The 22,148-nt window shown below is 32.7% G+C and overlaps 2 protein-coding genes across 2 annotated transcripts; both read right to left on the bottom strand.

Annotated features, from left to right (window-relative positions):
• Window positions 1-5,455: 5,455 nt before the first annotated feature.
• On the bottom strand, window positions 5,456-10,287 carry LOC106679984 (putative ankyrin repeat protein RF_0381). Its single transcript, XM_014419415.2, has 4 exons — window positions 10,230-10,287; window positions 8,697-8,761; window positions 6,958-7,202; window positions 5,456-6,029 (listed from the first exon to the last, which is right to left on the bottom strand). Exons 2-4 carry the CDS (start codon window positions 8,742-8,744, stop codon window positions 5,651-5,653), a joined length of 672 nt encoding a protein of 223 aa, XP_014274901.1. The 5' UTR covers window positions 8,745-8,761; window positions 10,230-10,287; the 3' UTR covers window positions 5,456-5,650.
• A 4,588-nt stretch (window positions 10,288-14,875) lies between these two features.
• LOC106679983 (odorant receptor 10) lies at window positions 14,876-20,178 on the bottom strand. Its single transcript, XM_014419414.3, has 7 exons — window positions 20,088-20,178; window positions 19,676-20,014; window positions 17,570-17,990; window positions 17,178-17,277; window positions 16,993-17,100; window positions 16,774-16,923; window positions 14,876-15,526 (listed from the first exon to the last, which is right to left on the bottom strand). The coding sequence occupies exons 2-7, from the start codon at window positions 20,004-20,006 to the stop codon at window positions 15,467-15,469; spliced, it is 1,170 nt and encodes a 389-aa protein (XP_014274900.1). The 5' UTR covers window positions 20,007-20,014; window positions 20,088-20,178; the 3' UTR covers window positions 14,876-15,466.
• Window positions 20,179-22,148: the final 1,970 nt, after the last annotated feature.

The following is a 22,148-nucleotide window of genomic DNA, read 5'->3' as shown; positions in this document are numbered from 1 at the left end:
CAGTCAACAAAGATGTGAACTGGTGAGAAAATATCTCCTGATTGAATTCGTTAAAACAACATACGATGAAACAAAAAAATAATAAAAGGCGAATATTCCGGAAGCAGCCTGCTATTTTAACGCCCATCACCGATGCTATATATTACAAGCTCCATTTTTTTTTTTTTTACTCGAGCTCAAACGTCACGAAGTGCGGACATTGGCTGTTAATCACGGGCTATAGATGGCGCCCAAACACTCCGATATTTTCAATCCGACATATTTCTACTTTTTTTTTACTCTCCATTTTAACAATTTTTTCCACCCTTTTCAACGGCCAATAGGGGAACACAATGGCCGAAAAGCCGGATGAAAAAGAAAGGTATATTCAGAGGAATAGCGGGGAATAAAAAAAAAATGAATAGAATCTGAGCCGACAATATAAATCAGCAAGGATTGATTCCTGTTATCAATCAATTACTTTCTGAAACACGTTCGAATGTTTTATCCAGTACCGGTGTCGATGGAAAATGTCGAATCCGTACAAGTGAGTGGAAAATGTCACGGTTGATGTATTTATCTTGACAGAACCTGGAAATGAATCTGCTTATAGAAAGTTTTATAATCTAATGAAAGAACTCCGATTCTTCTCTGTAAATCCATATGTAATTATTTTTTATATCTAAAAAATAAAAGTAAAAAAAAAAATACCTTGACCATTACTTTCTTAATTTATTCAGCTAAATAGTAAAATTTTGAGAGCCGCCATAATTGCTTAAAAATAAATGTTTGTTGGTACTTTATTCACTGGTGCGGAGAAGTTCATCCAATTGGAATGGGGCTTTTTGCTGACTTTCCAATATTTCCCCGGAAAGTATATACGCTCATCCGAACTTTTGGTTAAAAAAAAAATTATTTACAAAGTTAAACATTTCTAAATCTAAAAAAGTATAAATTTTCATGGTTATTATATGCCAATGGATTTGTGTCTTTCTGAAGAATAAGAAAAAAATATAATTGATCCTACTAAATGATTTTTTATTTACTAAAAATAAAAAAAAATAATGATATTGAGGATTTCATTGAATTGATTTTTTTTTTTAGAATAAAGCATATCCGTTCTTAGCGTCGTCTGAAACCCTCAAATACGATTTTTCATAGAAATTAAAAATTAGATTTTTTTTTTCCAACTGCTCGTAGATTCCGACTATTGCAACATTTACTAGACAAACGGTCTAAATTGCGAACCCATTACAAAAGACTGATCTACATGACTTTTATAAGGCCTATCTGTACATACGGAGTTGAGCTTTGGGGCTCCACTAAACCATCAAATTCCTCCAGAATCCAATCCTTACAGTCCAAAATCCTTAATGCTCCTTACTTTGTCACAAATCAAGTCATCCATCAGGACCTCAATATTCCATATGTTGCCAATTTGGCCAGAACCAGATACCGTTCCTTCCATAATAAACTTCTCAACCACCCAAATCCACTTGTTTCTAGCCTGGCTTCTTCATTACCTAATAATCCTTCTAGGCGTCTGAAAAGAAGATGGCCTCGAGATCTTCTCCTCTAGAAATGTTATTGGAGTTCTATCAGTGGGTAGATTCTCCACATGTTTTTATCATGTCACTATGTCACCTACAGCAAATTTACTTGTTGTATATATATGTATACAGTTGTAAATATCAATAAATAAATTATTTTAAAAAAAAAAGAAAAGATTTTTTTTATCTTGGTCTGTTTGGAGAATTTTTTTTTATTCCCGATACCATCGTTCATAACTCCTTTGCATTTCATCCAATTCCTACATTAATACAAGCGTTGGAAAGCTGAAGCTGAAAGAGGAGACAATTTAATCAGTATACAGAGCCCTAAACCACGGCCAAGTTTGGTGAAGACTGGGTGAGTCATGTTGAAGTTAGTCATATCTTTTTCAAAAGAAATCTGACGGTAATTAATGTAATGCAAATATTTTGAGCGATAATAATTTAAATTTCCAATTTTTTCAAGGTGTTTCTCAAGGTGCTAAAAACGAATATATTTTTATTCACTCCTAAAAAATTTTAGCAGACTTTGATACAGTACTAATCTTGAATAAGAAAAAGATAGATCGGTAAGTAATAAGGTAGTCACTTTTTTTTTTTAATTATCCAGATACTGGCCATAATTGTTCGCAATCGGTAATGGAAAAGTTGAATGTAAATTTTGGGAAGTTTACTCTTTGTCAAGCGATAAAAAGCTCAAAAAAAGAAGAATACCATCCCTAAAATTTCCAAATAATAGTGTGTCTAGCTCTAATTACTTCATATTGAAATTTCATCCGTCCGGCTCTTTCATTCGATTTCATCCGTGAATGTTGACAAGGCAAACTCTAAGCTAAAAACAAGAGACAAAATATTTTCCTTTAACTAGTAACAGGTTCTATTAAAGAATCATACATCTCGCTACTTTCTGGAACATTACTTGGAAAAAATATATCTTTCAAAATAAACCCATTTCAAGGCAATTTGTGAATACTTTTTTTGAGAATTGTTTATGATTTAACTCTCAAAAATATATTTAAATTCACAAATTTAGGGTCCACAAGTTAAGACGGAGGAAGGCGTATACAATACGACAGCAAAAATTCTATTCATAACTCTAATAAAATTTTATTCTATTCATTCTCAGTAAGGGTTATTATATAGCTATGTTACATTTTATTCAATTCCTACGTCAATAAACAACCGTTGGAAAGCTGAATGACCCCTCTTTTAACCTACACTTTAGCAATAGCTAAGAATTGCCGGATCTCCTAGTAAATAAATTTAAAAAAAGTAATAAAATATTAAAAATATATACCAAAAAAATTATTTTCAGATGTATGTTCTATGGGCTGGATTTTATATAACTTATCTGTCTATCTGTAGTCACATTTGTGTTCGGGAATACTCTATAGAATAGAATACTACTGAAATGTTCTGGGATATGCAAGATAATACTTGGATCGTCAAATTCCATTAGCTATTTTCGTCCAATTATGAACAAACGTACCAATACTGTGAAAACTGCTGATTTGAACCTAATTTGGGAGAACGTTAGGTATGAATGCGAATTAACCCTAGAATTATTTTATTCAGTATATCCACTATTTACACAAATGCTTTATTCTTGACCTTTTCCAAAATTTTCGAAACGGGTTGTTCAATTTGGCTAAACATAGAGAAAAGTTGAGATTAGTGTAAACAAGGTCCATCCTCCAATGAGATCCTCAGGACTGTATAGATTAACAAAAATAATTTGTAACTGTTAAATGATTGTTGACGTTTCGACCCACAGTGTAGGTCTTCAGCAGGGCTGTTGTTATGGGTCGAGGTGTACCATTGGACCATGGATCTGGCCATCTTCAAATTAATATATGTTCAATCAGGAGAGAAACACGACAAAAAGTAGTCCCATCCAACTGGGTTGCTACACACACAGAATACTAATAATACTATTTGGGCAATTATTCTTTATTCTTATATTACATAGGGTTGTCAATAAATATTAAAACATAGAATAGTAATACATGAGTTTGTTTTGTCCTTATTAGTTTTTTAACCTTTTTCTCCTTCTATATTTTCATTTTTTCTCCTTTTTTACTTTATTTTATTTTTTATAATATTATTTAATATTCTCTCTCGGCATAATAAATAGAAAAATTTTAAATTTAGAAAAAAAATATATACATAGAAAATGGTCAATAAAATCTAAAAAAAATGACTCAAATTAATAGTTTTTAAATTATGGTTTATTAGTAATTGTTTAAGTATAGTTATAATAAGTTTTTATTTTAATTTACTGTAACTAGTTTTGTTTTCACCATATTTTTTAAATCTAAATATAAAAGAAGGTCACTCCATTGCGAGTGCACATAAATCTCGACATAAAAAATTTATAAATAAAACGATATTGAGACAAGGCCCATCGGTTTCGGGAGGAAGAGCGTGTGGCTCTCTCTTTCCGGCAGATAGCGCTTCGGGCGGTATTGCCAATTTCGAGGGTGGGTTTTCCTGTATTTTTCACTTGGCCCTTATCACACCCTGTTAGATCAGACGATAGTGGCCAGATTTATCGAGGATATGATCCAATAGCTCGGAGTCTTTGGTCGAGCCATTGGCCTTCTGTAGCCATGTTGGCAACTATTGGCGGTAGACTACTGTCCAATTATTTATTCTATTATTATGACAATTACGGATCCTAATTACTATCATATGCCTTGGAAAAGGAAAAAAGTTTATAAAATATGAATTTGTAACTCGAAGGTAAAGGACACCTCTATGTATATTTTAACTCTATTTCAATTTTTTTAAGCAAAGTAACAGTTTTTGCTTTAACCAGAATTATAGACGACTATACTTATACTATAAATGACTATACTATAGTACGGACAACTACCTCCTGGACCAGAGATGCTCAAACGGTAACTCAAGAAGACTTATGTGGCTGGTCTTTGGCAATATTTTTGTTTATTCGTGAGCTTTAATTTTAAAACCTCCTAACTACATTTTTCACTATAGTTACCTGAAACCATGGTTTTTATGGTGCAGGGACTATTACTAATTAGGGATTATTACTAATGGTTCCATAACCAGTTCCTTTGGGAAAGTTTCGGCAGTGCCCTTCTGACCGTCTTCAACTCAGGTTCAAGAAACGTGACGTGAAGAAACTTGGTATAGATCCACAGGGCTGTCCAGGGTCAGCAGACACAGGAGGAACTTCTCCATGTCACTTTTCCCGGCTTTCCGTGACCATGCCTCCGGGCGACTATTGGACGTACTAGAAGACTGAAACTCTCTTGGAAGACTGAAAAGTACACTTACACCCACGGTCTGTGTTAATTGCCATCTATAGGTTCACGGGTCTTACAACTCTAGGGAGGAAGAAAGAGGAGAGAAATGTGGTTTTCCTTGAGTGGTCGCCCATCCAAGCACTGACTTGCTCAACTTTGATTACAAGCACCTTAACCCACCCTGTTATCCTGGCTCCCATTTATATATATTAGTTGTATATTTTTCAAGAGCTTTCAGATTTTTGTGCCTATTACTATTTACTATTACATTTTGTTCTTATTTTCCTTACAATAACTTGTGTGTTGTTTCATTCTGGTTTGCAACATTTTAGAATTTTTTTCTATATTCACCAATTTACAATTCTTGTAATTCAGTTTATATCTTATATATGTTTTATCCATTTCACTCACTCTGACTTCTTGTGATGTCTAATATATTCATCTAATTTATTGTTGCATATTTTATTCTGAGTTTTATAATTGATGTTCGTTGATATTTTGGTCAGGCATAATTCATCTCGTAGTATAGTATTCCACTGTCTTGCCTAAATGAGTAATGTAATGTTAAGTTGTAATGCTATTAGAGATTATCCCTAGAAAAGGGGATTACCTCGAAACGTCGATAAAGTTATTTAAAAAAAAAATAGAATAAAACAATTTTGTAATAACAGGAGAAATTTATTTCACGGAATACAAGGAATTGAATCCTATAAAATCAAAGGTCACGTTTGTGAAACTTGATACTGAATTCTTCATGTTTGGTACGAACGGAAGGTACGGAACAGTAAAACAGAAATTTGAGATGTAGATAAGATTATCTATTCATTCATTCAGTCTTTTCAATGACATGAACTAGTTGGTACCACCATAACTTCTGATGACTTGGGCAGTTGGACCACTGGCCTTGGAGAGTGGAGTCGTTCCAGAGCTGTTCCTGGAATTGGGATTGGCACCCCGGTTGAGGAGGAGCATGGCGACTCCATCACTGCCGCTCTCTGCAGCGTAGTGAAGAGGGGACGTACCGTCGTGGGTACCCACGTCCAATTTGGCGCCTTCGTTTAGGAGAAGTTCGGCGATCTTGACGTTGCCACTCTTCGCCGCTAAGTGGAGAGGCGTCTCACCGCGGGCGTTGAAGGCACTGGGATCTGCTCCTGCTCTTATAAGGTTCTCAACCGCCTTCACGTTACCTTCCTTCACTGCGATATGCAACTGAGCATCACCGCTGCTTGATCTGGAAATAATAATGTCTTAAATGAATGGATATATAAGAACACCTTTATGGAGTAATACTCGATCTTAAACGAAAATTCGATATTAGCAACTTCGAAAACCCAATGTGCGATCGTTAAAGAGTTAAAATCTAAAATCTTACGCTAATAAACCTGAAAGCGTACTTGGGGACTGACACGGAGAACTCTTCATATTCTTAAGAATTCATTCGAATTCAAGATTTTATTTTTAAATATCTTAAAAAACCTTAAAGGTAAGTGAATGCTTGCTATGCGAAAGTAATAAATAAGATCCGATTAGACAGTTATAAAGTTATAAGAGAAGATGATCAATGTATGAAGTTCATACTATCAGATTGTCTATTTATAAATTTTACATTTAATCGGCAGATTGGGATTTAAGGGAGTAACAAAATAGCTGATTTTAGAAAAATTCTTGAGGAAGATGAGTAACAGATAGAAATAGGATTTGTCAAAGAAAACAATGGGATGTAGTGGGGTATACATTTAGAGTTGTTGGGTTCTGGTGATTAATAAGTGAACAAAAGAATGCAAGATAAGGAGTTCACCAATATAGGAAGGTTTATTATTTCTTAGGAATTGGAATAGGAAAGAAACAAGGAAGTATTGTTGTCGGAATGAGGGATAAAGCCATTTATGGTCGGTATCCAGAAATATGCGTGCGTCTAGGAAACCCTAAAGAAAAATCTTACAAAGATATTTATAAGACGCTCTAATTCCTGTTCCAGATCATCAGTGAACACCCCATATACCAGGCAACCATAAAAAAGTAGATTTTTTAGATCTTTGGAATACACGATTACTCCAAGATAGATAATTATCGAAGATTGCTCTGAGGGTTGTTTTTATGCATACTACATGCGTGTGTAAATTTGAACGTTAAGATACTTTATACAGTAATCCATTTACCTCGCGTTAGGATCCGCTCCTCTTTCAAGAAGTGCTTCCATGGTTTCATCGTCGTCGCTTGAAGCGGCTTCGTAAAGCGGGGTCTTACCTTCGTTGTTTCTGAGATCGGTTTGGGCACCACCTTGGTCGATCAGGTTGATGACTTTGTTTGAGAGACCGCTCTGAGCGAAGAAGTGGACGAGGGTGTCTCCAGTCACAGCGTTGACCAACCTAGCTAAGTCCTCCCAGTCTTCACCGACAGCAACCTGCAAATTTTTTTTTTCTATGCAACTGAACTTTAATTGCTTATTTATTTTATATATTATATTATTCCAATCCATTTCTATAATTCTTTATTACGCCATATATTTCAAGGAACTTCTTACAAAACAAATTAAAAAAAGGGATTGATCCAGACGTAGGGAACAATCAGGATGACCAAAGAATTCGAGATGAGCTGGCTGGAACAATACTATAAATTTCGAAGAAATTACAAAAAAAAAATAGATTATCATTGGCTAAAACAAGATAATTAATTAATTCCATTGATTCATCAACGAAGATCGATTTTTAACAAAACGAGCGAGGATTTATTTGCCTTTTAACTAATAAACAGAATAGAAACGTGTGAGAGGAGTATTGATCTACCATGTTTCTCTGACCAGAATGAGAAGGTCAAGCTTTTGTTCCGTGGGACCACAAAGAATTAAAAGTCAACCAACCCATGCTGGAATCGAACCATTACCAATGCAGATTCAAGGTTATTAAGATTAACGCATCAGCGCACTCTGCTATTACGCCCTCAATTGAGCTCAATACTAGTAGATATATTTTAAACTCAACCATATTTTTTTATCTCCTGTGGATCATTCGTGTTCAGTTTCTTTTCGGTATTTAGAAGATTACTATACAGCACTCTAGCAGGAGTGTCTAAGAATTCTCTTAAGAACTTCAAAAATTTCTGTAATCGGCTGTCAAGGCTGAAAATTGACCAAAATGTGCACACCATTGATATATTATTGTCAAATTGCTGAATATGTTCTAGTAATATTTTTTAGCTATAACCACTAATTTTACATTTATGTTTTGTACATAATGTCATAATTATAGAGTTAACTAATAGTAATGCTACTAACTCCAAGGACCCGAATTCGAATCCGGCTGGGCAGAAAACTGTTTTCTGTTACACTGTAGCCGCTAGTCAGCTCTGTGGGTTTTCTGGAGCCCTCCTGTGGTCCACCCATACCCTTAATTGGGTAAAAATATGGCGGTCGAGCATGATACTGACCAAATCATCTTCTTGCACAACAGTTGGTCAAGTAACAGTGCTTCCTTACAAAGTACTGAACCCCTGACCCTTCATGGGTTAGAGCAGTAAAGATTTTAATTTTGATTCAGTCATTTACACTTAAGTTACAAATTTAAAAAAGTTAATTAATTGCAATCATAGGGATACTTAAAAACCAGACAATAGAATTTTCTTTTTTGAACCTCTAACTCTTCATGGGTTGTAGCAGTACTGATTTGTTGAAAATTTATTTATTGATATTTACAACTGTAAAAAAAATACAACAAGCAAATTTGAAGTAAGATCATAATGATATGAAACAGCATGTAGAGAAACTACCCAGTAGTAGTAGGACTCTATTGATTTTAATTTAAATATTTTAAAATTAATTTTTAAACTAATAATTGAGCTGAGTATTGAATTTTATAAGACATTTATAGATAATAGGTATATAGGTCACATAGATACTCACAGAAATGCAGGAGGCAACAAAAATCACAGCAATTGCTTTCCGGATCATTTTGAGAGGTAGGCGACCTGGAACAAACGGATTTCGGCCATTAGAAAGATATCCTAAGTATAATATATAAAAAACCAAAAATTTGGAATACAATTTTACAAGGAACACTTTCTTAGTTATGTCATAAATTGTTCTTTATTCGAGGTAGATGGTTCTGATACTGGTCAAAAAAGGTAGTACAAAAACTATTTATAGTATAGCAACGTTTCGCCCAACTTTCTAGGCTTCATCAGGGTTAAATGGCAACAGATAAAATCTTACCCTTCGCCGCTTAGTCCAAATGAAGCCATGCAACTTAGGGTGAAACATTAGTATATAATAAAATTTCTTCTTCTATTTGACCCCCACATGAAAAAACTTCCTTCATTAATTAATCGACTTCTGTTTGTCCCAATTTCCGCACTTCTTCCATAACATATAATGAAATAAGAGACTCTTTGTTATCAATCAATTTTTGGACCACATATTATAATAAGAATATAAGAATAAGTTAATTGGAAACCGAATTTAATCAAACTTTTGTGATTAGGAAATACTCATTAACTGGTTTAATTTATTATTATCAAACGATGATTCAACCGGCTGCCATTTTGACTACAAAAAAAGAATAATGAATTGCACAACAGTTAATTACCTTAATTGATAATTACTGTTTCATTCATAATTTATTTAGTTGAGAGCACAATTTTTTGTTAAGATGTGTAAAATTAAACGATTTAGCGGAACTCATTATTTTACTGATAATACAGTTTAATTTTTAATGATTAGAGTGTAGTGCGTTAAAATGTCTTAAGTGTCTAGAATGTCTTATTCCTCATGTAATAGGAAGAATACATAAGAAAAAAATGTTTAAAATAATTAATACTTTTTACAATATATTTTAGATTAGATCAGATTAGATTTTTTTTTTTTATAAAAAACTAAATATTACTTTCTGTTCATTAGCAGTTTAACCCAGCCAACTGATCCTTGGTAAAAAATCTAATTAAATTCTTGATTTGGTGAAGACAATTACAGGTCCTTATTTCCTGTAAATTTGCTAAATTAAGTGAAAATTCATGCAATAGCTCTCCGTAATTTAGGGGGCAAGATGGAAAAACAAAATGAAGAGATTTCAGATACACATTACAACAGATCTTATATTTTTTTGTCAGATGAAATATATATTGTTATGATTAATAGCGATAATTATATTTTTGAGAAATGGATGATTGTTGCTAAAACTATTAGTGGGGAAAGAACCAAAGTTTAATGAATGTTCTAATGATTATTTTCGAATTTTCCAACTATAATAATATCCTATGATACATATTTTTAAAGTAAACTATCTGTCTGAATTTTATCGTATAATTTTTCACACTGAATTTTACCTCCAACCATGTATTCGTTTATTATATTTAGATAATTAAGTGAATAAGTGTTCGTAAATTTAAATTACGAATAAATATGACATATATATCACAGTTTACAAAAAGAAGTACTTACCTTCGATCCACAGTAATGACTGGACCCCAACTCAGTGAGCAGCTGTTTATATAGTAACACGTTTGCAAATTTATTCCGTGTATTAACTACACATCCTTGTGAACAAATATTATATCAAACGAATTTTTTTTTCTGCCACACTCTCGAACTATTCAAATTAAGATCAGTTTGTACAATTAGTTTTAAAAAATGGTTCATATCTTCTAATGTATCAAATTTATTATTATTCTAACTTATGATAAGTTCAGTGTATTTTTTTAATGATCTGGAAAAGATAAATATGGGATGAATGAGATATTTAAACAGAAACTGAGAAAAAGTAAAGAAAAAAATTCAACAGCGATGTAATTTCTATTCAGCGGTAATAGTTATATACTGATTAGTGATATTTTGGTATAAAGAAAACAAAATCAAATAAATAAATAAAACAAAATATGTATTAATATTATACCTAATAATAGATTGATAAGTGTGTTGTGCAGTGTAGCAACCCAATATATTTAGTCATTTCTTTTAATAATAAAGAATTTAACAATAATTCAATCAGAAAACTTTACAATTATTTATTAATAATCAATATCTAACTTGTAATAACTGAGGAGTGTACTATTCCTTGATTCTCAAATACTTTGAATACGCAAGCTTTACCAATTAATACCAGTGATACGGTTGGGAAAGAACAGCTGGGATCTCTTGGAGTCCAACTTTGCCTAACTCGAGGGTGGCAAAGCTTGGTTCGGAGTTTCCAAGACTGATATAAATATTTTATATAGATGTAAATAAGTGTCAGATATAATTATTTTATTTTTACTTAAATTTAAATTTATTTATCTTGTGTAAAAATTAGCTTCTTATCTTTTAATCAGTATTTATTATAATACAAATTTTATACTTTTTTTTTTAAATATCATATTTTTAATTTATTTATTTATATTTTGTTCCTTTTTTTTTAATACCTTATCTTTTTTTTTCTTCTTCCTTCAGTTAAGTCTATTATGTGATATGAATGAATACTTATAACGCTAATACTTATTCCTCTTGGTTGTAGTTCTGTGTATTATTATTATTATAATTATAATAATTAGTATTCGAAATTAAATTTGAAAAAAAAAAGTCTACCTGCTACATCCTTATGGAATTTTTCACCCTTCTCCTTTTTCAATTAATAGAGTGCTTGTTATGCAGCTTGTTCTAGAATAAAAATTACTTTTTCATTTCTCTGAATATCCCAAATTTTCGGTAACTTGATATAAAAATAAGTTATATTTAAAATTCGTTGAAGCAATATAAAAATTAAAATGTTATATTGAACCCAACAACTGATACATAAACGAAGTAACAATATTATATAGGTTTTGTTGGCGTAAATTTTTATTACCATTAAGATTTACCTATTACGTATGTTTATTGAAATGATTTATTTCTGTTAATCAAAGTTAATTCCGGTTTTCTTTAGTAAAAAATTAAAATATCATAAAAAGTTCCGTGTGTTATCCTGTATGTTGAACAGTACGTAGTCCTTCTGATCCAGGAAATTTAGGCGTTCCGCAATATAAACGGTTATGTAGCTTCAAATATTTATGTTTTTTGTATCGGGAAAAACAACAACATAAAAACATGTTTCAACCTTCAGCCCACTGTGCGCAAGGTGTGATGCGCAAAATATATTGTTTTCAAATTTTTGCTCATATCTTCATATTTGTAATTACTTGAAAACAGTTCCAAAAAAACATGAAGAGGATAAAATTTAATAGAACTCGATAAAGAACTTAGTAAAGTCATAGTAATATCTCTTCCATCGCAGACCCCTCCTCCCCTCCCCTCCGAACGTCAAAATTGACTGTGTGATTGGTCTTGATCCTTGTAATTGAATCAGTGGATTGGTCAAGATCCCAGTGGACATCATAAATTGGATTCCGTTCTCCAAATACAAGGATTTTCATTGTATTGTATTTTATTATCTAGGATTTTTATTGTATAGTATTATCATGTATTGTTCGTTGAAATGGGTTATAGGCCAAGCAAACACTTAGGAAGAAACCAAAGTTGGAGGAGAGGGATGGAGTTCAGTAAAACTGGTTTCTATGAAAAACAGTTTCCGCGAAGTTGGTTCCACTCTAATGGTCAATCTCCGGTCGTTTTCTCCTCATTGGCTCTAATTCTTGGAAATGGAAAGTTTGGTTGGATGATGGTGGTAGTAGGTAACTAGCGACTACCTTGACGTTCCTCGTTGCTCTAAGTGGTAGGTCGAAAAGCACATCAAGAACATATGTAGTGTGCAGCAAGTAATAAAATCATTCCCACAGAAAATTGTAATGAAATGGCCAATGATGCAAAATTCGAGATTGCTCCCTCAACATAAGTTTAACGTGGTGAAAGAAGATGGTAAAGAGGGCCTTCTATGAATAAGATAAACTTTTTCAAACTAAACAAAAAGGCCGTTGGTGAGTTATGGCAGATTTTTTCGAATTCTCAATATTACAACTTAATGGAATTCAAGATACCGACCTGCTGTAAGCTCATAGGTCCAGGGTTTATAGCTCTTAGCAGTGAAGAGAGGAAGCCTAGAGTTTCCAGTGTCGTTAATAACCGGTACCACGATGTAATGAATCTGCGACATGTGATAATATATCTAAACACTAGTTCATCGTCGAAGAGCCTACTAAAAATTCCTGAAATATATCATTCAGGATGGTCCCTGGCAAATCGACTCTTAAAACGGGTGACAGGACTATATACAGGACACTGTCAGCTGAACAAGCATCTCTATGAAAGAGTCACCAATCTGCAGGTTTTGCAGAAAGGATGATGAGACCGCGTATCGCATCATATGGAGATGTGATACACTGGACAGGATACGATTCCTCACCTTTGGGAAAGACCGTATCTTATAGATCCTAAACTTTGCGAGACGCTTGATTCGTACTCCGATATCCAGACTCGCGAAGGCATCTGGCCTGGTTTAAGCAGAGAAAAGGACGTACAATTTTGCGGCAGTACCCTTTTGCCAGGTTAGACAAAAAAAGAACAAGAAAGAAAAGGGGACAGAAAGAAGAAAGAGGACAGAAAACCTAAGAACGGTTGTTATAAAGACAAATCACCCACGGTAGTAAGGCTCGACCAAAGACAATTTGATATATCTATCCTCCGCCTTTAACAGCGTCTGGGGACCATGAGTGTTCCAGCAGCTGCAGAAGTACTAAGCCATAGCAACTTATATGATTCCGTAAGTACCTACTAGGACAGGAATTTGAAAAGTTTCGAGACAGGAGGTTCCAAAAAGACGGGATGCCTTCAAGGATCAGTCCTTTATCCGGCGCTTAGGAATCTAATATTTGACTGATGAATTGCTGGGAGTGCTTGAAGAGGATCCAACACTTCCCAGAACGAATCTCAACCACGCCATTCGACCATAGTGGCATCTGACAGCAGATCTGGGATAAATGAAGAAACAGATCGATGTTTTAAAACTAAATTATAGGTCAAAAATTGAAAAATGATTTATTGGCTTATTAGCCTACGTTATTTCAGTGTTCCATATTACCAGTATTGATCTGTCAAAATTTATGAGTTTATTAATAAAGGTATACAAGAAAATACTATATCCAGGAGTTGGTTATATTGAGGTGAACTCGTTCAATCTCAGAGAACAAAACTCTATAGAATCATTGATTCACGCCAAAAGAGGGTTAATGATACCAAATACAGCTGAGCAAACAAAGTGTATGAAGCGTACCCACGCATGCCAGAATGAATAAATTTTGCTGCTGTAAACACATTTTAATTTATGCTAAATACTACCGTCATGTTCTGCAAAATTCAAGGAAGGAGACTAATTCAAACATCTTCGATTTGGTTGTTGATGGGATAAAGCCTTAGCATTTATCTTTCATCTGACCTCCTTCTAATGCCAAAACTCTCATAACAAATAACACTTATAGAACAAAATAAAAAAGTTTATATTATAACAATCATGGTGAAATTCAGCCCATATCACCTACGACTGTAAAACATTTGTTAAAAACTAATAGCAACAGCACACGACATCCCACAGCTGAATAAACTTACTTGATGATTAAGGAGTGAGGTATGGATATTAATAAAACTATGCATATAGGAATATTTAAAAATTTAACAATTCAAGAAAATATCAATAAATTTTTAACCGTTCCCTTCAGCGTTATAACCGTTCCGAAATTAAGAATAATGCATTCTCGGTTACTATCATCCTAGCTTCTGTATTCCATTCCTACCTACCCACTCACATTGGTGACACTGAGAATATAAATGAAAAGCAGTATTGATGCCTTTTGACTCTCAAAAAGTCTCTCAACTCTCTACTGCAAAAAACAAAACCACTGTTCAGGACCCTTACACCAGAGCCCTCTCCGGTGCGTTGACAACCCAGCATCCAATAAAAATTCAGAAACGACGTGCCAGAACCCGTATTTAGGGATTAAGTTTTTAGGTATAATTTAAATACATTTCAAAACCAATATATTAGATTCCTAAGCGCCTGATAAAGAACTGATCCTTGAGGGCATCCCATCTTTTTGGAACCTCCTGTCTGGAAACTATTCAAACCTGTCCTAGGAGTAGGATATACGGGATTATATAAGTTGCTATGGCTTAGTAATCCTGCAGCTGCTGGAACACTCATGGGAACACCCAGACGCTGTTAAAGGCGTTAATCTTAAACTTCTTAACCCTGACAAAGTTAGTACTGAGAACGTCAGGGAGACTAGCTGCACAAAAATTAGGTTCTTGAAATTTTTGTTTAATACTCTGGAAGCTTACAATTGATGATTTCTACTTTATTTTTACGTTGGGTGGTGAATTCATGGGTAAGAGTAATTGCTCTTACTCTGTATGTGGTCTGCTCCAAGATCCAATAGTTAGTTTGGCAATGTCCCTAGAAAATGGACACTCAGCTTGGTTCATCATGAGGTCAATTACGAAATGAAAAACTTGAACAATAAAAATAAAACCTTCCTTTCTCGGGTAAGTCTTGATTCTTCAACGATTGTAGTAAGTCATTTTAAAACCAAAATGTTAATCTGCAATATCAAGTCATTTTTTCATGATGGAGGATTTTATTCATAGGGTTAAGTATTATTGAACAAATTTTCATCTAAACAGTAATGTTATAATGTGATATGAAGAAGCTTCAATCCAATAATGATTAAAGAGTGCTACTTCGTGCATTTGTTTATCTTCGTACGTCAGTAGATTCCCATTTACTTGTTACTGACGCAGGCGATCAAAAAGTTGTAATAGCTAAATGTTGCTTTTAAAACCTGAAAAAAACAAAACAATAAAATCAAGAACAACATTCTCATTTAAATTTAATTCAAAATAATAATGCATACAACTATGAGAATTGCGTACTAGTGGTGAATCTACGAATTTTATGAGGGGGACGCACTTGTGTTACACGTGAATTCCTCAAAGGACTACAAAAAATTCACTCGGGGTGGCAATCATTCAATAGTAAAACTGAATTGTAATACGAAGACACCTGTAATATCAGTCTGATTGTACATGAGATGCCAAGCAATAAAAATCTTGTGCATTGTCTATTTCGATTCGTAATAAACAGAAACCTCGTTGGGCCCTTATTTTGGCATTTACAGCCTCCTCTTCACTTCCTCAGTAACCGCTCCAATTCAAATTTCGAATTATCGGATTAAAAAATTTTCTCGGAAATCCATTAGCACTATCCCTACACGATCAATCTGAACGTCCTTCTTTTTCATTTGTTTTGTTTTTTAATTTTTCTGTCATTTCAGAGGGGCCCTGATAAACCTATATAAAGAATTGTCAATCTCTCCCCCATCCTACATCCCAGAAAATTTAAGACTTTAAATTCTTGTATATATTTGGTTGAACTGTTTTAGGGACCTTTTTTAAAAACATTCTCCGATCAGAATCTCAGGAAAAAATATTTTTCCCCTCCCAGAGCAGAGGAGTGTGGGTCCATCTTATGATTTATCAGCCAAAAAACATACATAAAATTCTCTAATTATTCTCTTTATCAAACTAATTAGCTGCTCAATAACCATTAAAAAGTGTTGATTTTACTTAGAACTGGACATATTCCAAATATAGTACTGTAGACTACAGTTACATTCTTTACTGAGGTCTTTCTACAGACTTTCCTAAAGCTATAAGAGTAGTTGCAAATTAACTCCAGTCCAATCTATGGACAACCTCAAACATAAAAATTGTCAGATGTGCCACTATTCAAGCAAAGGAGTATATATAGCTACCTCAATTTGAAAAATATTGAAGCCGATTAACGGTTTATGACATACTATTTCACCAAACTAATAAACTATAGTACTCATTTCACAGAAAATTTTAATTTCTTATACTATAACATTTTCTCTAGACTGTATCATTAAGGATTTATGGGTGAAAAAATTATCTAAGTTGTTACTTTATTAATATTAGTTAGTGAATCACTAAGAGTTTTAGATACAACAGAAATGTGTTACCATGGTAAGTGTGATGGAAACAGTAATAATAAAACATTGATACTTACTGTAAAAAAGGTGCTCAAATCTATTTCAAGTATTCCGCCAAACATAACTGGCTTTGCAGTCCTGGTCATCAAAACCAGTAAGCTCTTTTTGTTTTCTTCTGTGCCATTGGTCCAGTCCGACATGTATGCAGCATTACATACATCTTGGCACTAATCAACGAGTTAAATTAAAAATGAGAAATAAACGTAATGTGTTATAAAATTATTAACAATTAATACCTGGAATCTTATCTCATTACTGTACCAGCAATAAAAGTATAGAACAAACACCACAACAGTACTCTCTTCACCAAGATTCATAAGCACATTCACATCAGTATGCTCAGCCTGTATGCAAAAGGTGGAATCATAAAGTACAATCACTGATTTAGGTAGGAATTGAGATTATTTTGAATACTACTCACCATTGTAATAATGAATACACCACTGCAAAGAATAGTAACTGTGATTATACACTGAAAAATGATGACAGCAGAGGAAGAGTCGCGAAGATATGTGCATGTTCTATAAACATCAACAGTTGAACTTTATTGTAAAATTGTAAGACATACTTGACATAAGCTACTCCTGTACAAAACATGTTCCAGCAGAGGAAATTAAAAATTCAATGCTCTCAACTTCCACTCTCTCAAAAGGGATAACCCTCCAAATAATAAACAAACCCACCAACAGTTTATTTTCAGAGGAGGTTGGGTACATACAAACTTTTAGCATTTTGTGTAAGTGAGTTTGGAAGTTCCCACTGCTGGAGTATGTTTTTTACACTGACACCTGACATGATACTGAGGATACTTACCTCAGAATTTTAGAGTAATATTCAATGCTGTGAACCAAGTCTACTGATCGCCCTTGTTTCTCTTTCAACTTCATTCTGTTCAATCTGTATTGTAGAACAGCGAGGTTGCACAGGATGCATTCCGAAATGCAGAAGTAGATGTTGTCGAAAATATAAAATGCATGTCCCAAACCCAAAATCATTGGCAACTGGTAGCAGAAGGAAAAGAAGAATTGGGGCCATGTGTCGATAAAAGGAGGCCATGTATCTACGATACGAGTTTTTTCCCCGAAGAAAATAGCACTGATAACTGGCCTGACAACCCAATGCATAGAAATGCAAGAGCCCATAATAAGATAGAAGGTGAATATGATCCAGACTCTCTTCAGTGTATTTCGAATCATTTTGGTTTCGTTAGGGTCTTTGCTATCGAGGAACAATTCTAAAACAAAACAAAATATTTAATAGAATTCCAGCGATTTGTTTGTTTGTTGGTAAGACAGATGTTCTGCTATTTTATAATTTTTCTGATGTACTATGTTGTTTTTTATGATTGAATTTGAGGAATATCTTATTAATACATTTAAACTAGTTTAAAATATATAATTTAACAAATTTCTTTTTCTTTTAGTAATGATAAAAAATGTTACAGTAATGATGATAAAAATAAATTATCAAACACTAAAGTTAACAGAATGGATTTTGTCAGTTTTTCACTGCTTGAGTTAATGTAGAATTGAATGTAGCCAAGGATTTTTGTCTTCATTTACCAGAGATCAGCTGTTAACAATATTTTATTTCCGTCTAATATTTTTTAACTGCTAACTATTTTGAAAAATTGCGGTTAAAAAAGTAAAGAAATTAATTAATTTGAAAGTAAAATTTGTAGAGTTACATGAAATTTCAAATAATATTAAATTTTTTTTTCAAAGGGTTAAATTATTAAAATGACAGATATTTTGACAGTTCAAGTATTTTTTTTAAAATAAAAATTTGATGTTGGCTTTAATATATAGATTTTTGTACAGATGATGTATTGTACAATTACTAAAAATAAGTCAATTGCCAGTCTTCTACAAGGATGCTGATAAGTCCAATATTATTCATAAACAACTATAAGAAAACTAACAATGTTAATAATTATCTTTTTACCGATGATACAGTATTACACTTATCTTCTTACAGAATTTACACAATCTCTAGTAGACTAAAAGAAACTCTAACAAAAACCTATATGTACCTTAAAAAATGGGGACTATATCTAAACATTAAAAAAACAGAAGCCATAATTTTCCCAAAAAGATGACTCATTCTTTCCTTGATCATATGTTTAAATAATATTTCTATCCCTTGTACCTAATCTGTAAAATATTTAGGAGCTGTGTTAGATAACAAACTGTAATTTAGCCAACATATTAACTTAAAATTAGAAAATACTAGTAAAATAATGTACACAATATTTCCATAATAAAAAATCGAAACTATCTCCCAGAAATAAATTGATCCTCTATAAATGAGTACTAAAAACTATCATAACATATGCTTTTCTTATATGGAGCTTCACTAATTTAACAAATTAAAAAAACTAAAATTATTCCAGTACACCTTACAATTATTTACAACTTTTCATATTACTCAAGAATGCCAAAGATAAATTCAGAACTAAATACTGTACATGAATACATATATAAATTGGCTCATAATTTCTTTTATTCTTGCAGTAAATCTTTATACCCTTTGATGATGTAAATAGGAAATTATACAAAAAAAAATTTATAGATATAAACATAACATATCTCAACATATATTGCTGTAAAAATCATCAATAATGATCTTTATTTTACTTCAAAACTGTTTAGGGTTTTTTCTTTATTTTTAGTTTTTAATTTATTTGTTTAACAAAATGTAAAACATAGCTCATAAGTAATAATAAGTATCAAAGAAAAAATAATTTAATATTTTAATATTTATGAAATAAAAACTTTAAAATATATAAACTAACATAAAATAGGGTCACTTTAGTACTACATGGTGAAATTAGTACAAACCAGCTTAGTATTTGTGGTTTGAACTAAAGTGACCCCATTTTACAATAATGAGTATATTCAATAATAACTTCTACATTACCATCAATGCCTTCCATTGCATTCTTCAATGGCTTAGAGAACAGGATGAGGCAATAAACCTTAAAGATTCCAACAATTCCTGGGCAGGCTCCGAATACAGTGAACATGTTGTCCAAGATACCACCTTGGACACACCTGACTCCAACAGCAATCAACATCATGGAGGTGACGATAGTGAAGTAAACACAGAGGATGAACCTGTATCTAGAAAGCCACGTTCTAAGGAATTCTGTTTTGGCATGCTCAGCCCACCAGCCAAAAATGTTCAACCAGAAAATGTGAGGCCACTTCCAAATTTCAGATATTTCTTTTCTATTAAAAGGCCAGCCCATCGTCTGTTCTTGGGTTAGTAACATAAAAAAAATATATTAAATTTTCTTTAATACATACTACAACTTACTAAAAATACTTACTTTTTTTAAACGACTTCAACTTCTATTCTGAATAGCTTTCATACTAAGAGAATTGTAAAGAAGAAAGCTTAGAAAAATATGCCAGTCAGAAATTGATTTACCCTTGAATAAACTAAGCAAACAGTTTAAGCTCAGTCAAAGTTACCCAAATCAATTTCTTCTCTTGTTTACAAAAAGTTTTCATTTTTTCTTATTGCCTGAAGTTCAATAACAACTGAATATTCAATGTTGTGTGTTGGATCCTTTCTTTAAAATTGAGTAGTTGTTTTTTATGAATCCAGATTGAATCTAACTTCTCATGTGTGTAAAAATATCTTCTGATACATATTGTTCAATTATGTGAATATCCACAGCTAATGCTTATGAATTTATTTCTTGTAAAAAAAATATGGTTGGGGATACAGTCATTAGAGTGACAGTAAACCTAAATAAATGAAACTTATTTTATTTTTCCCGACGTTTTGGCCTAAATTTCAAGTCTTCATCAGGACTGAAAACAAAAAACAAAATAAGATCCATAATATAGTGAAAAAACAACAAAGAAACAGTATAACAATGACTTTCATAATTTTATTAGGAATAAGTGAATATTAATCAGAAAATAGATTTATTATATGTAGATTGAGGACAAACCTTTGAATCCCTCAATATGTATGTAATTTCAATAATTTCGTCTTTGTGCTATAAACCTTAAAATTTTAATTTTAAATACTAAATTTTATGGGTTTTTGTGTTTATATTGAAAATTTTTATTTAAATGAATGATGAAAGAAGTGTTACATTTTATTCCAAGTAATAGGAGATTTTTGAGTATATCATTTGAAATAATTACATTTAACTTCTTAGTTTTATGAATCGGTGTTAAAAAATAACAACGTTGACTTCTAGTTTTAGCGACTAACTATTAAATGTAATGTGATATAACTAAATATTTACCCAAACTGCAACTCAGAGAGTTGGGCCAGGAAACAAGATAATAAATAATAATTACAAGAAGAATAATTCCTGTAATTATTAATGATGTTATCTTAATGTCAATTCCTAGTTTTACCTAATTTTATAATATAGTTTGATATTAGCAAATTTTTTCAAAGGCTCTACTCGCTAATTGTAAACATTTTCATGGTAAGATAAGAAAGCCCCAATATTTGGGGTAAAACGTCAGGTGTTATATTTAAGTTTCCTCCTAATTATTTTTGATTTTAGAACAAGACAAATACCTTAAAGGGGAAATTTGAAACATAAAATAATTAAGGTAATTACATAAACATGTTAAAAAATAACCAAGATGACATGGAAAGACTCTAATAAGAGAAGCAGAGGTAATCGGCTTGCAAGTAAAGGAAGATAAAACAAAGTCTATAACTTTAAACCCAAAACAATCCACCATAACATAGTCTGCCTCGATGGCAAATTTTTTCCTAAAGTAGACCATTTCAAATACCTCAGATCCACAATAACCTCAATGAATGATAAATAGACTGGTATATAACTGTGTGCAGAACCTTCTTATCATTGTAAGGAATGCTGAAATCGCCAAAAATCTTGAACTAAGGTTGTACAATGCCACGATAAAGCCAGCTCTGATATATGGCTGTGAAACCTAGACTCTAACAGGTACCCTAAAAAGCAGAATCTAGAGATAGGAAAGTACGAAGAAGCGAAAGGAAAGTACTCCATACAAATAATTACAAATGGAATCTGTGATCAAAGCCTTAACACATGGAGGAGAAGAACTAATAGTGAACTACTTGTAGACTATTCAGTCAATATCTCATGATATGAAGGCAAGGATCCCATGATAGATGGAACAAGTGGCTTGAAGCAATCCATCAGGACACCTCTAAACAACTATGAATGCCACTATAGTTGGCAAGAGACCATGTGGGCCAAATACCAGATGAATAGACAGAATTATCAAAGATGTGAAAGAGCGAAAGCAGTAGCCGAAAAGAGACAGACATGGAAAAGACTAGTTCAGGCAGCCAAAGATCTCCAAGATCTGTAGAGCCAAAAGAAAAAAAAAACATAAATATGTAAAAATAATTGGCTTTTCTCAAT

The sequence above is a fragment of the Halyomorpha halys genome, unplaced genomic scaffold (genome assembly GCF_000696795.3).
Source record: "Halyomorpha halys isolate HHAL.00 unplaced genomic scaffold, Hhal_1.1 Scaffold237.1, whole genome shotgun sequence".
Lineage (NCBI taxonomy): Eukaryota > Metazoa > Arthropoda > Insecta > Hemiptera > Pentatomidae > Halyomorpha > Halyomorpha halys.
Note: the sequence above shows the minus strand (reverse complement) of the source record. Positions and strands in the feature narration are given on the sequence as shown.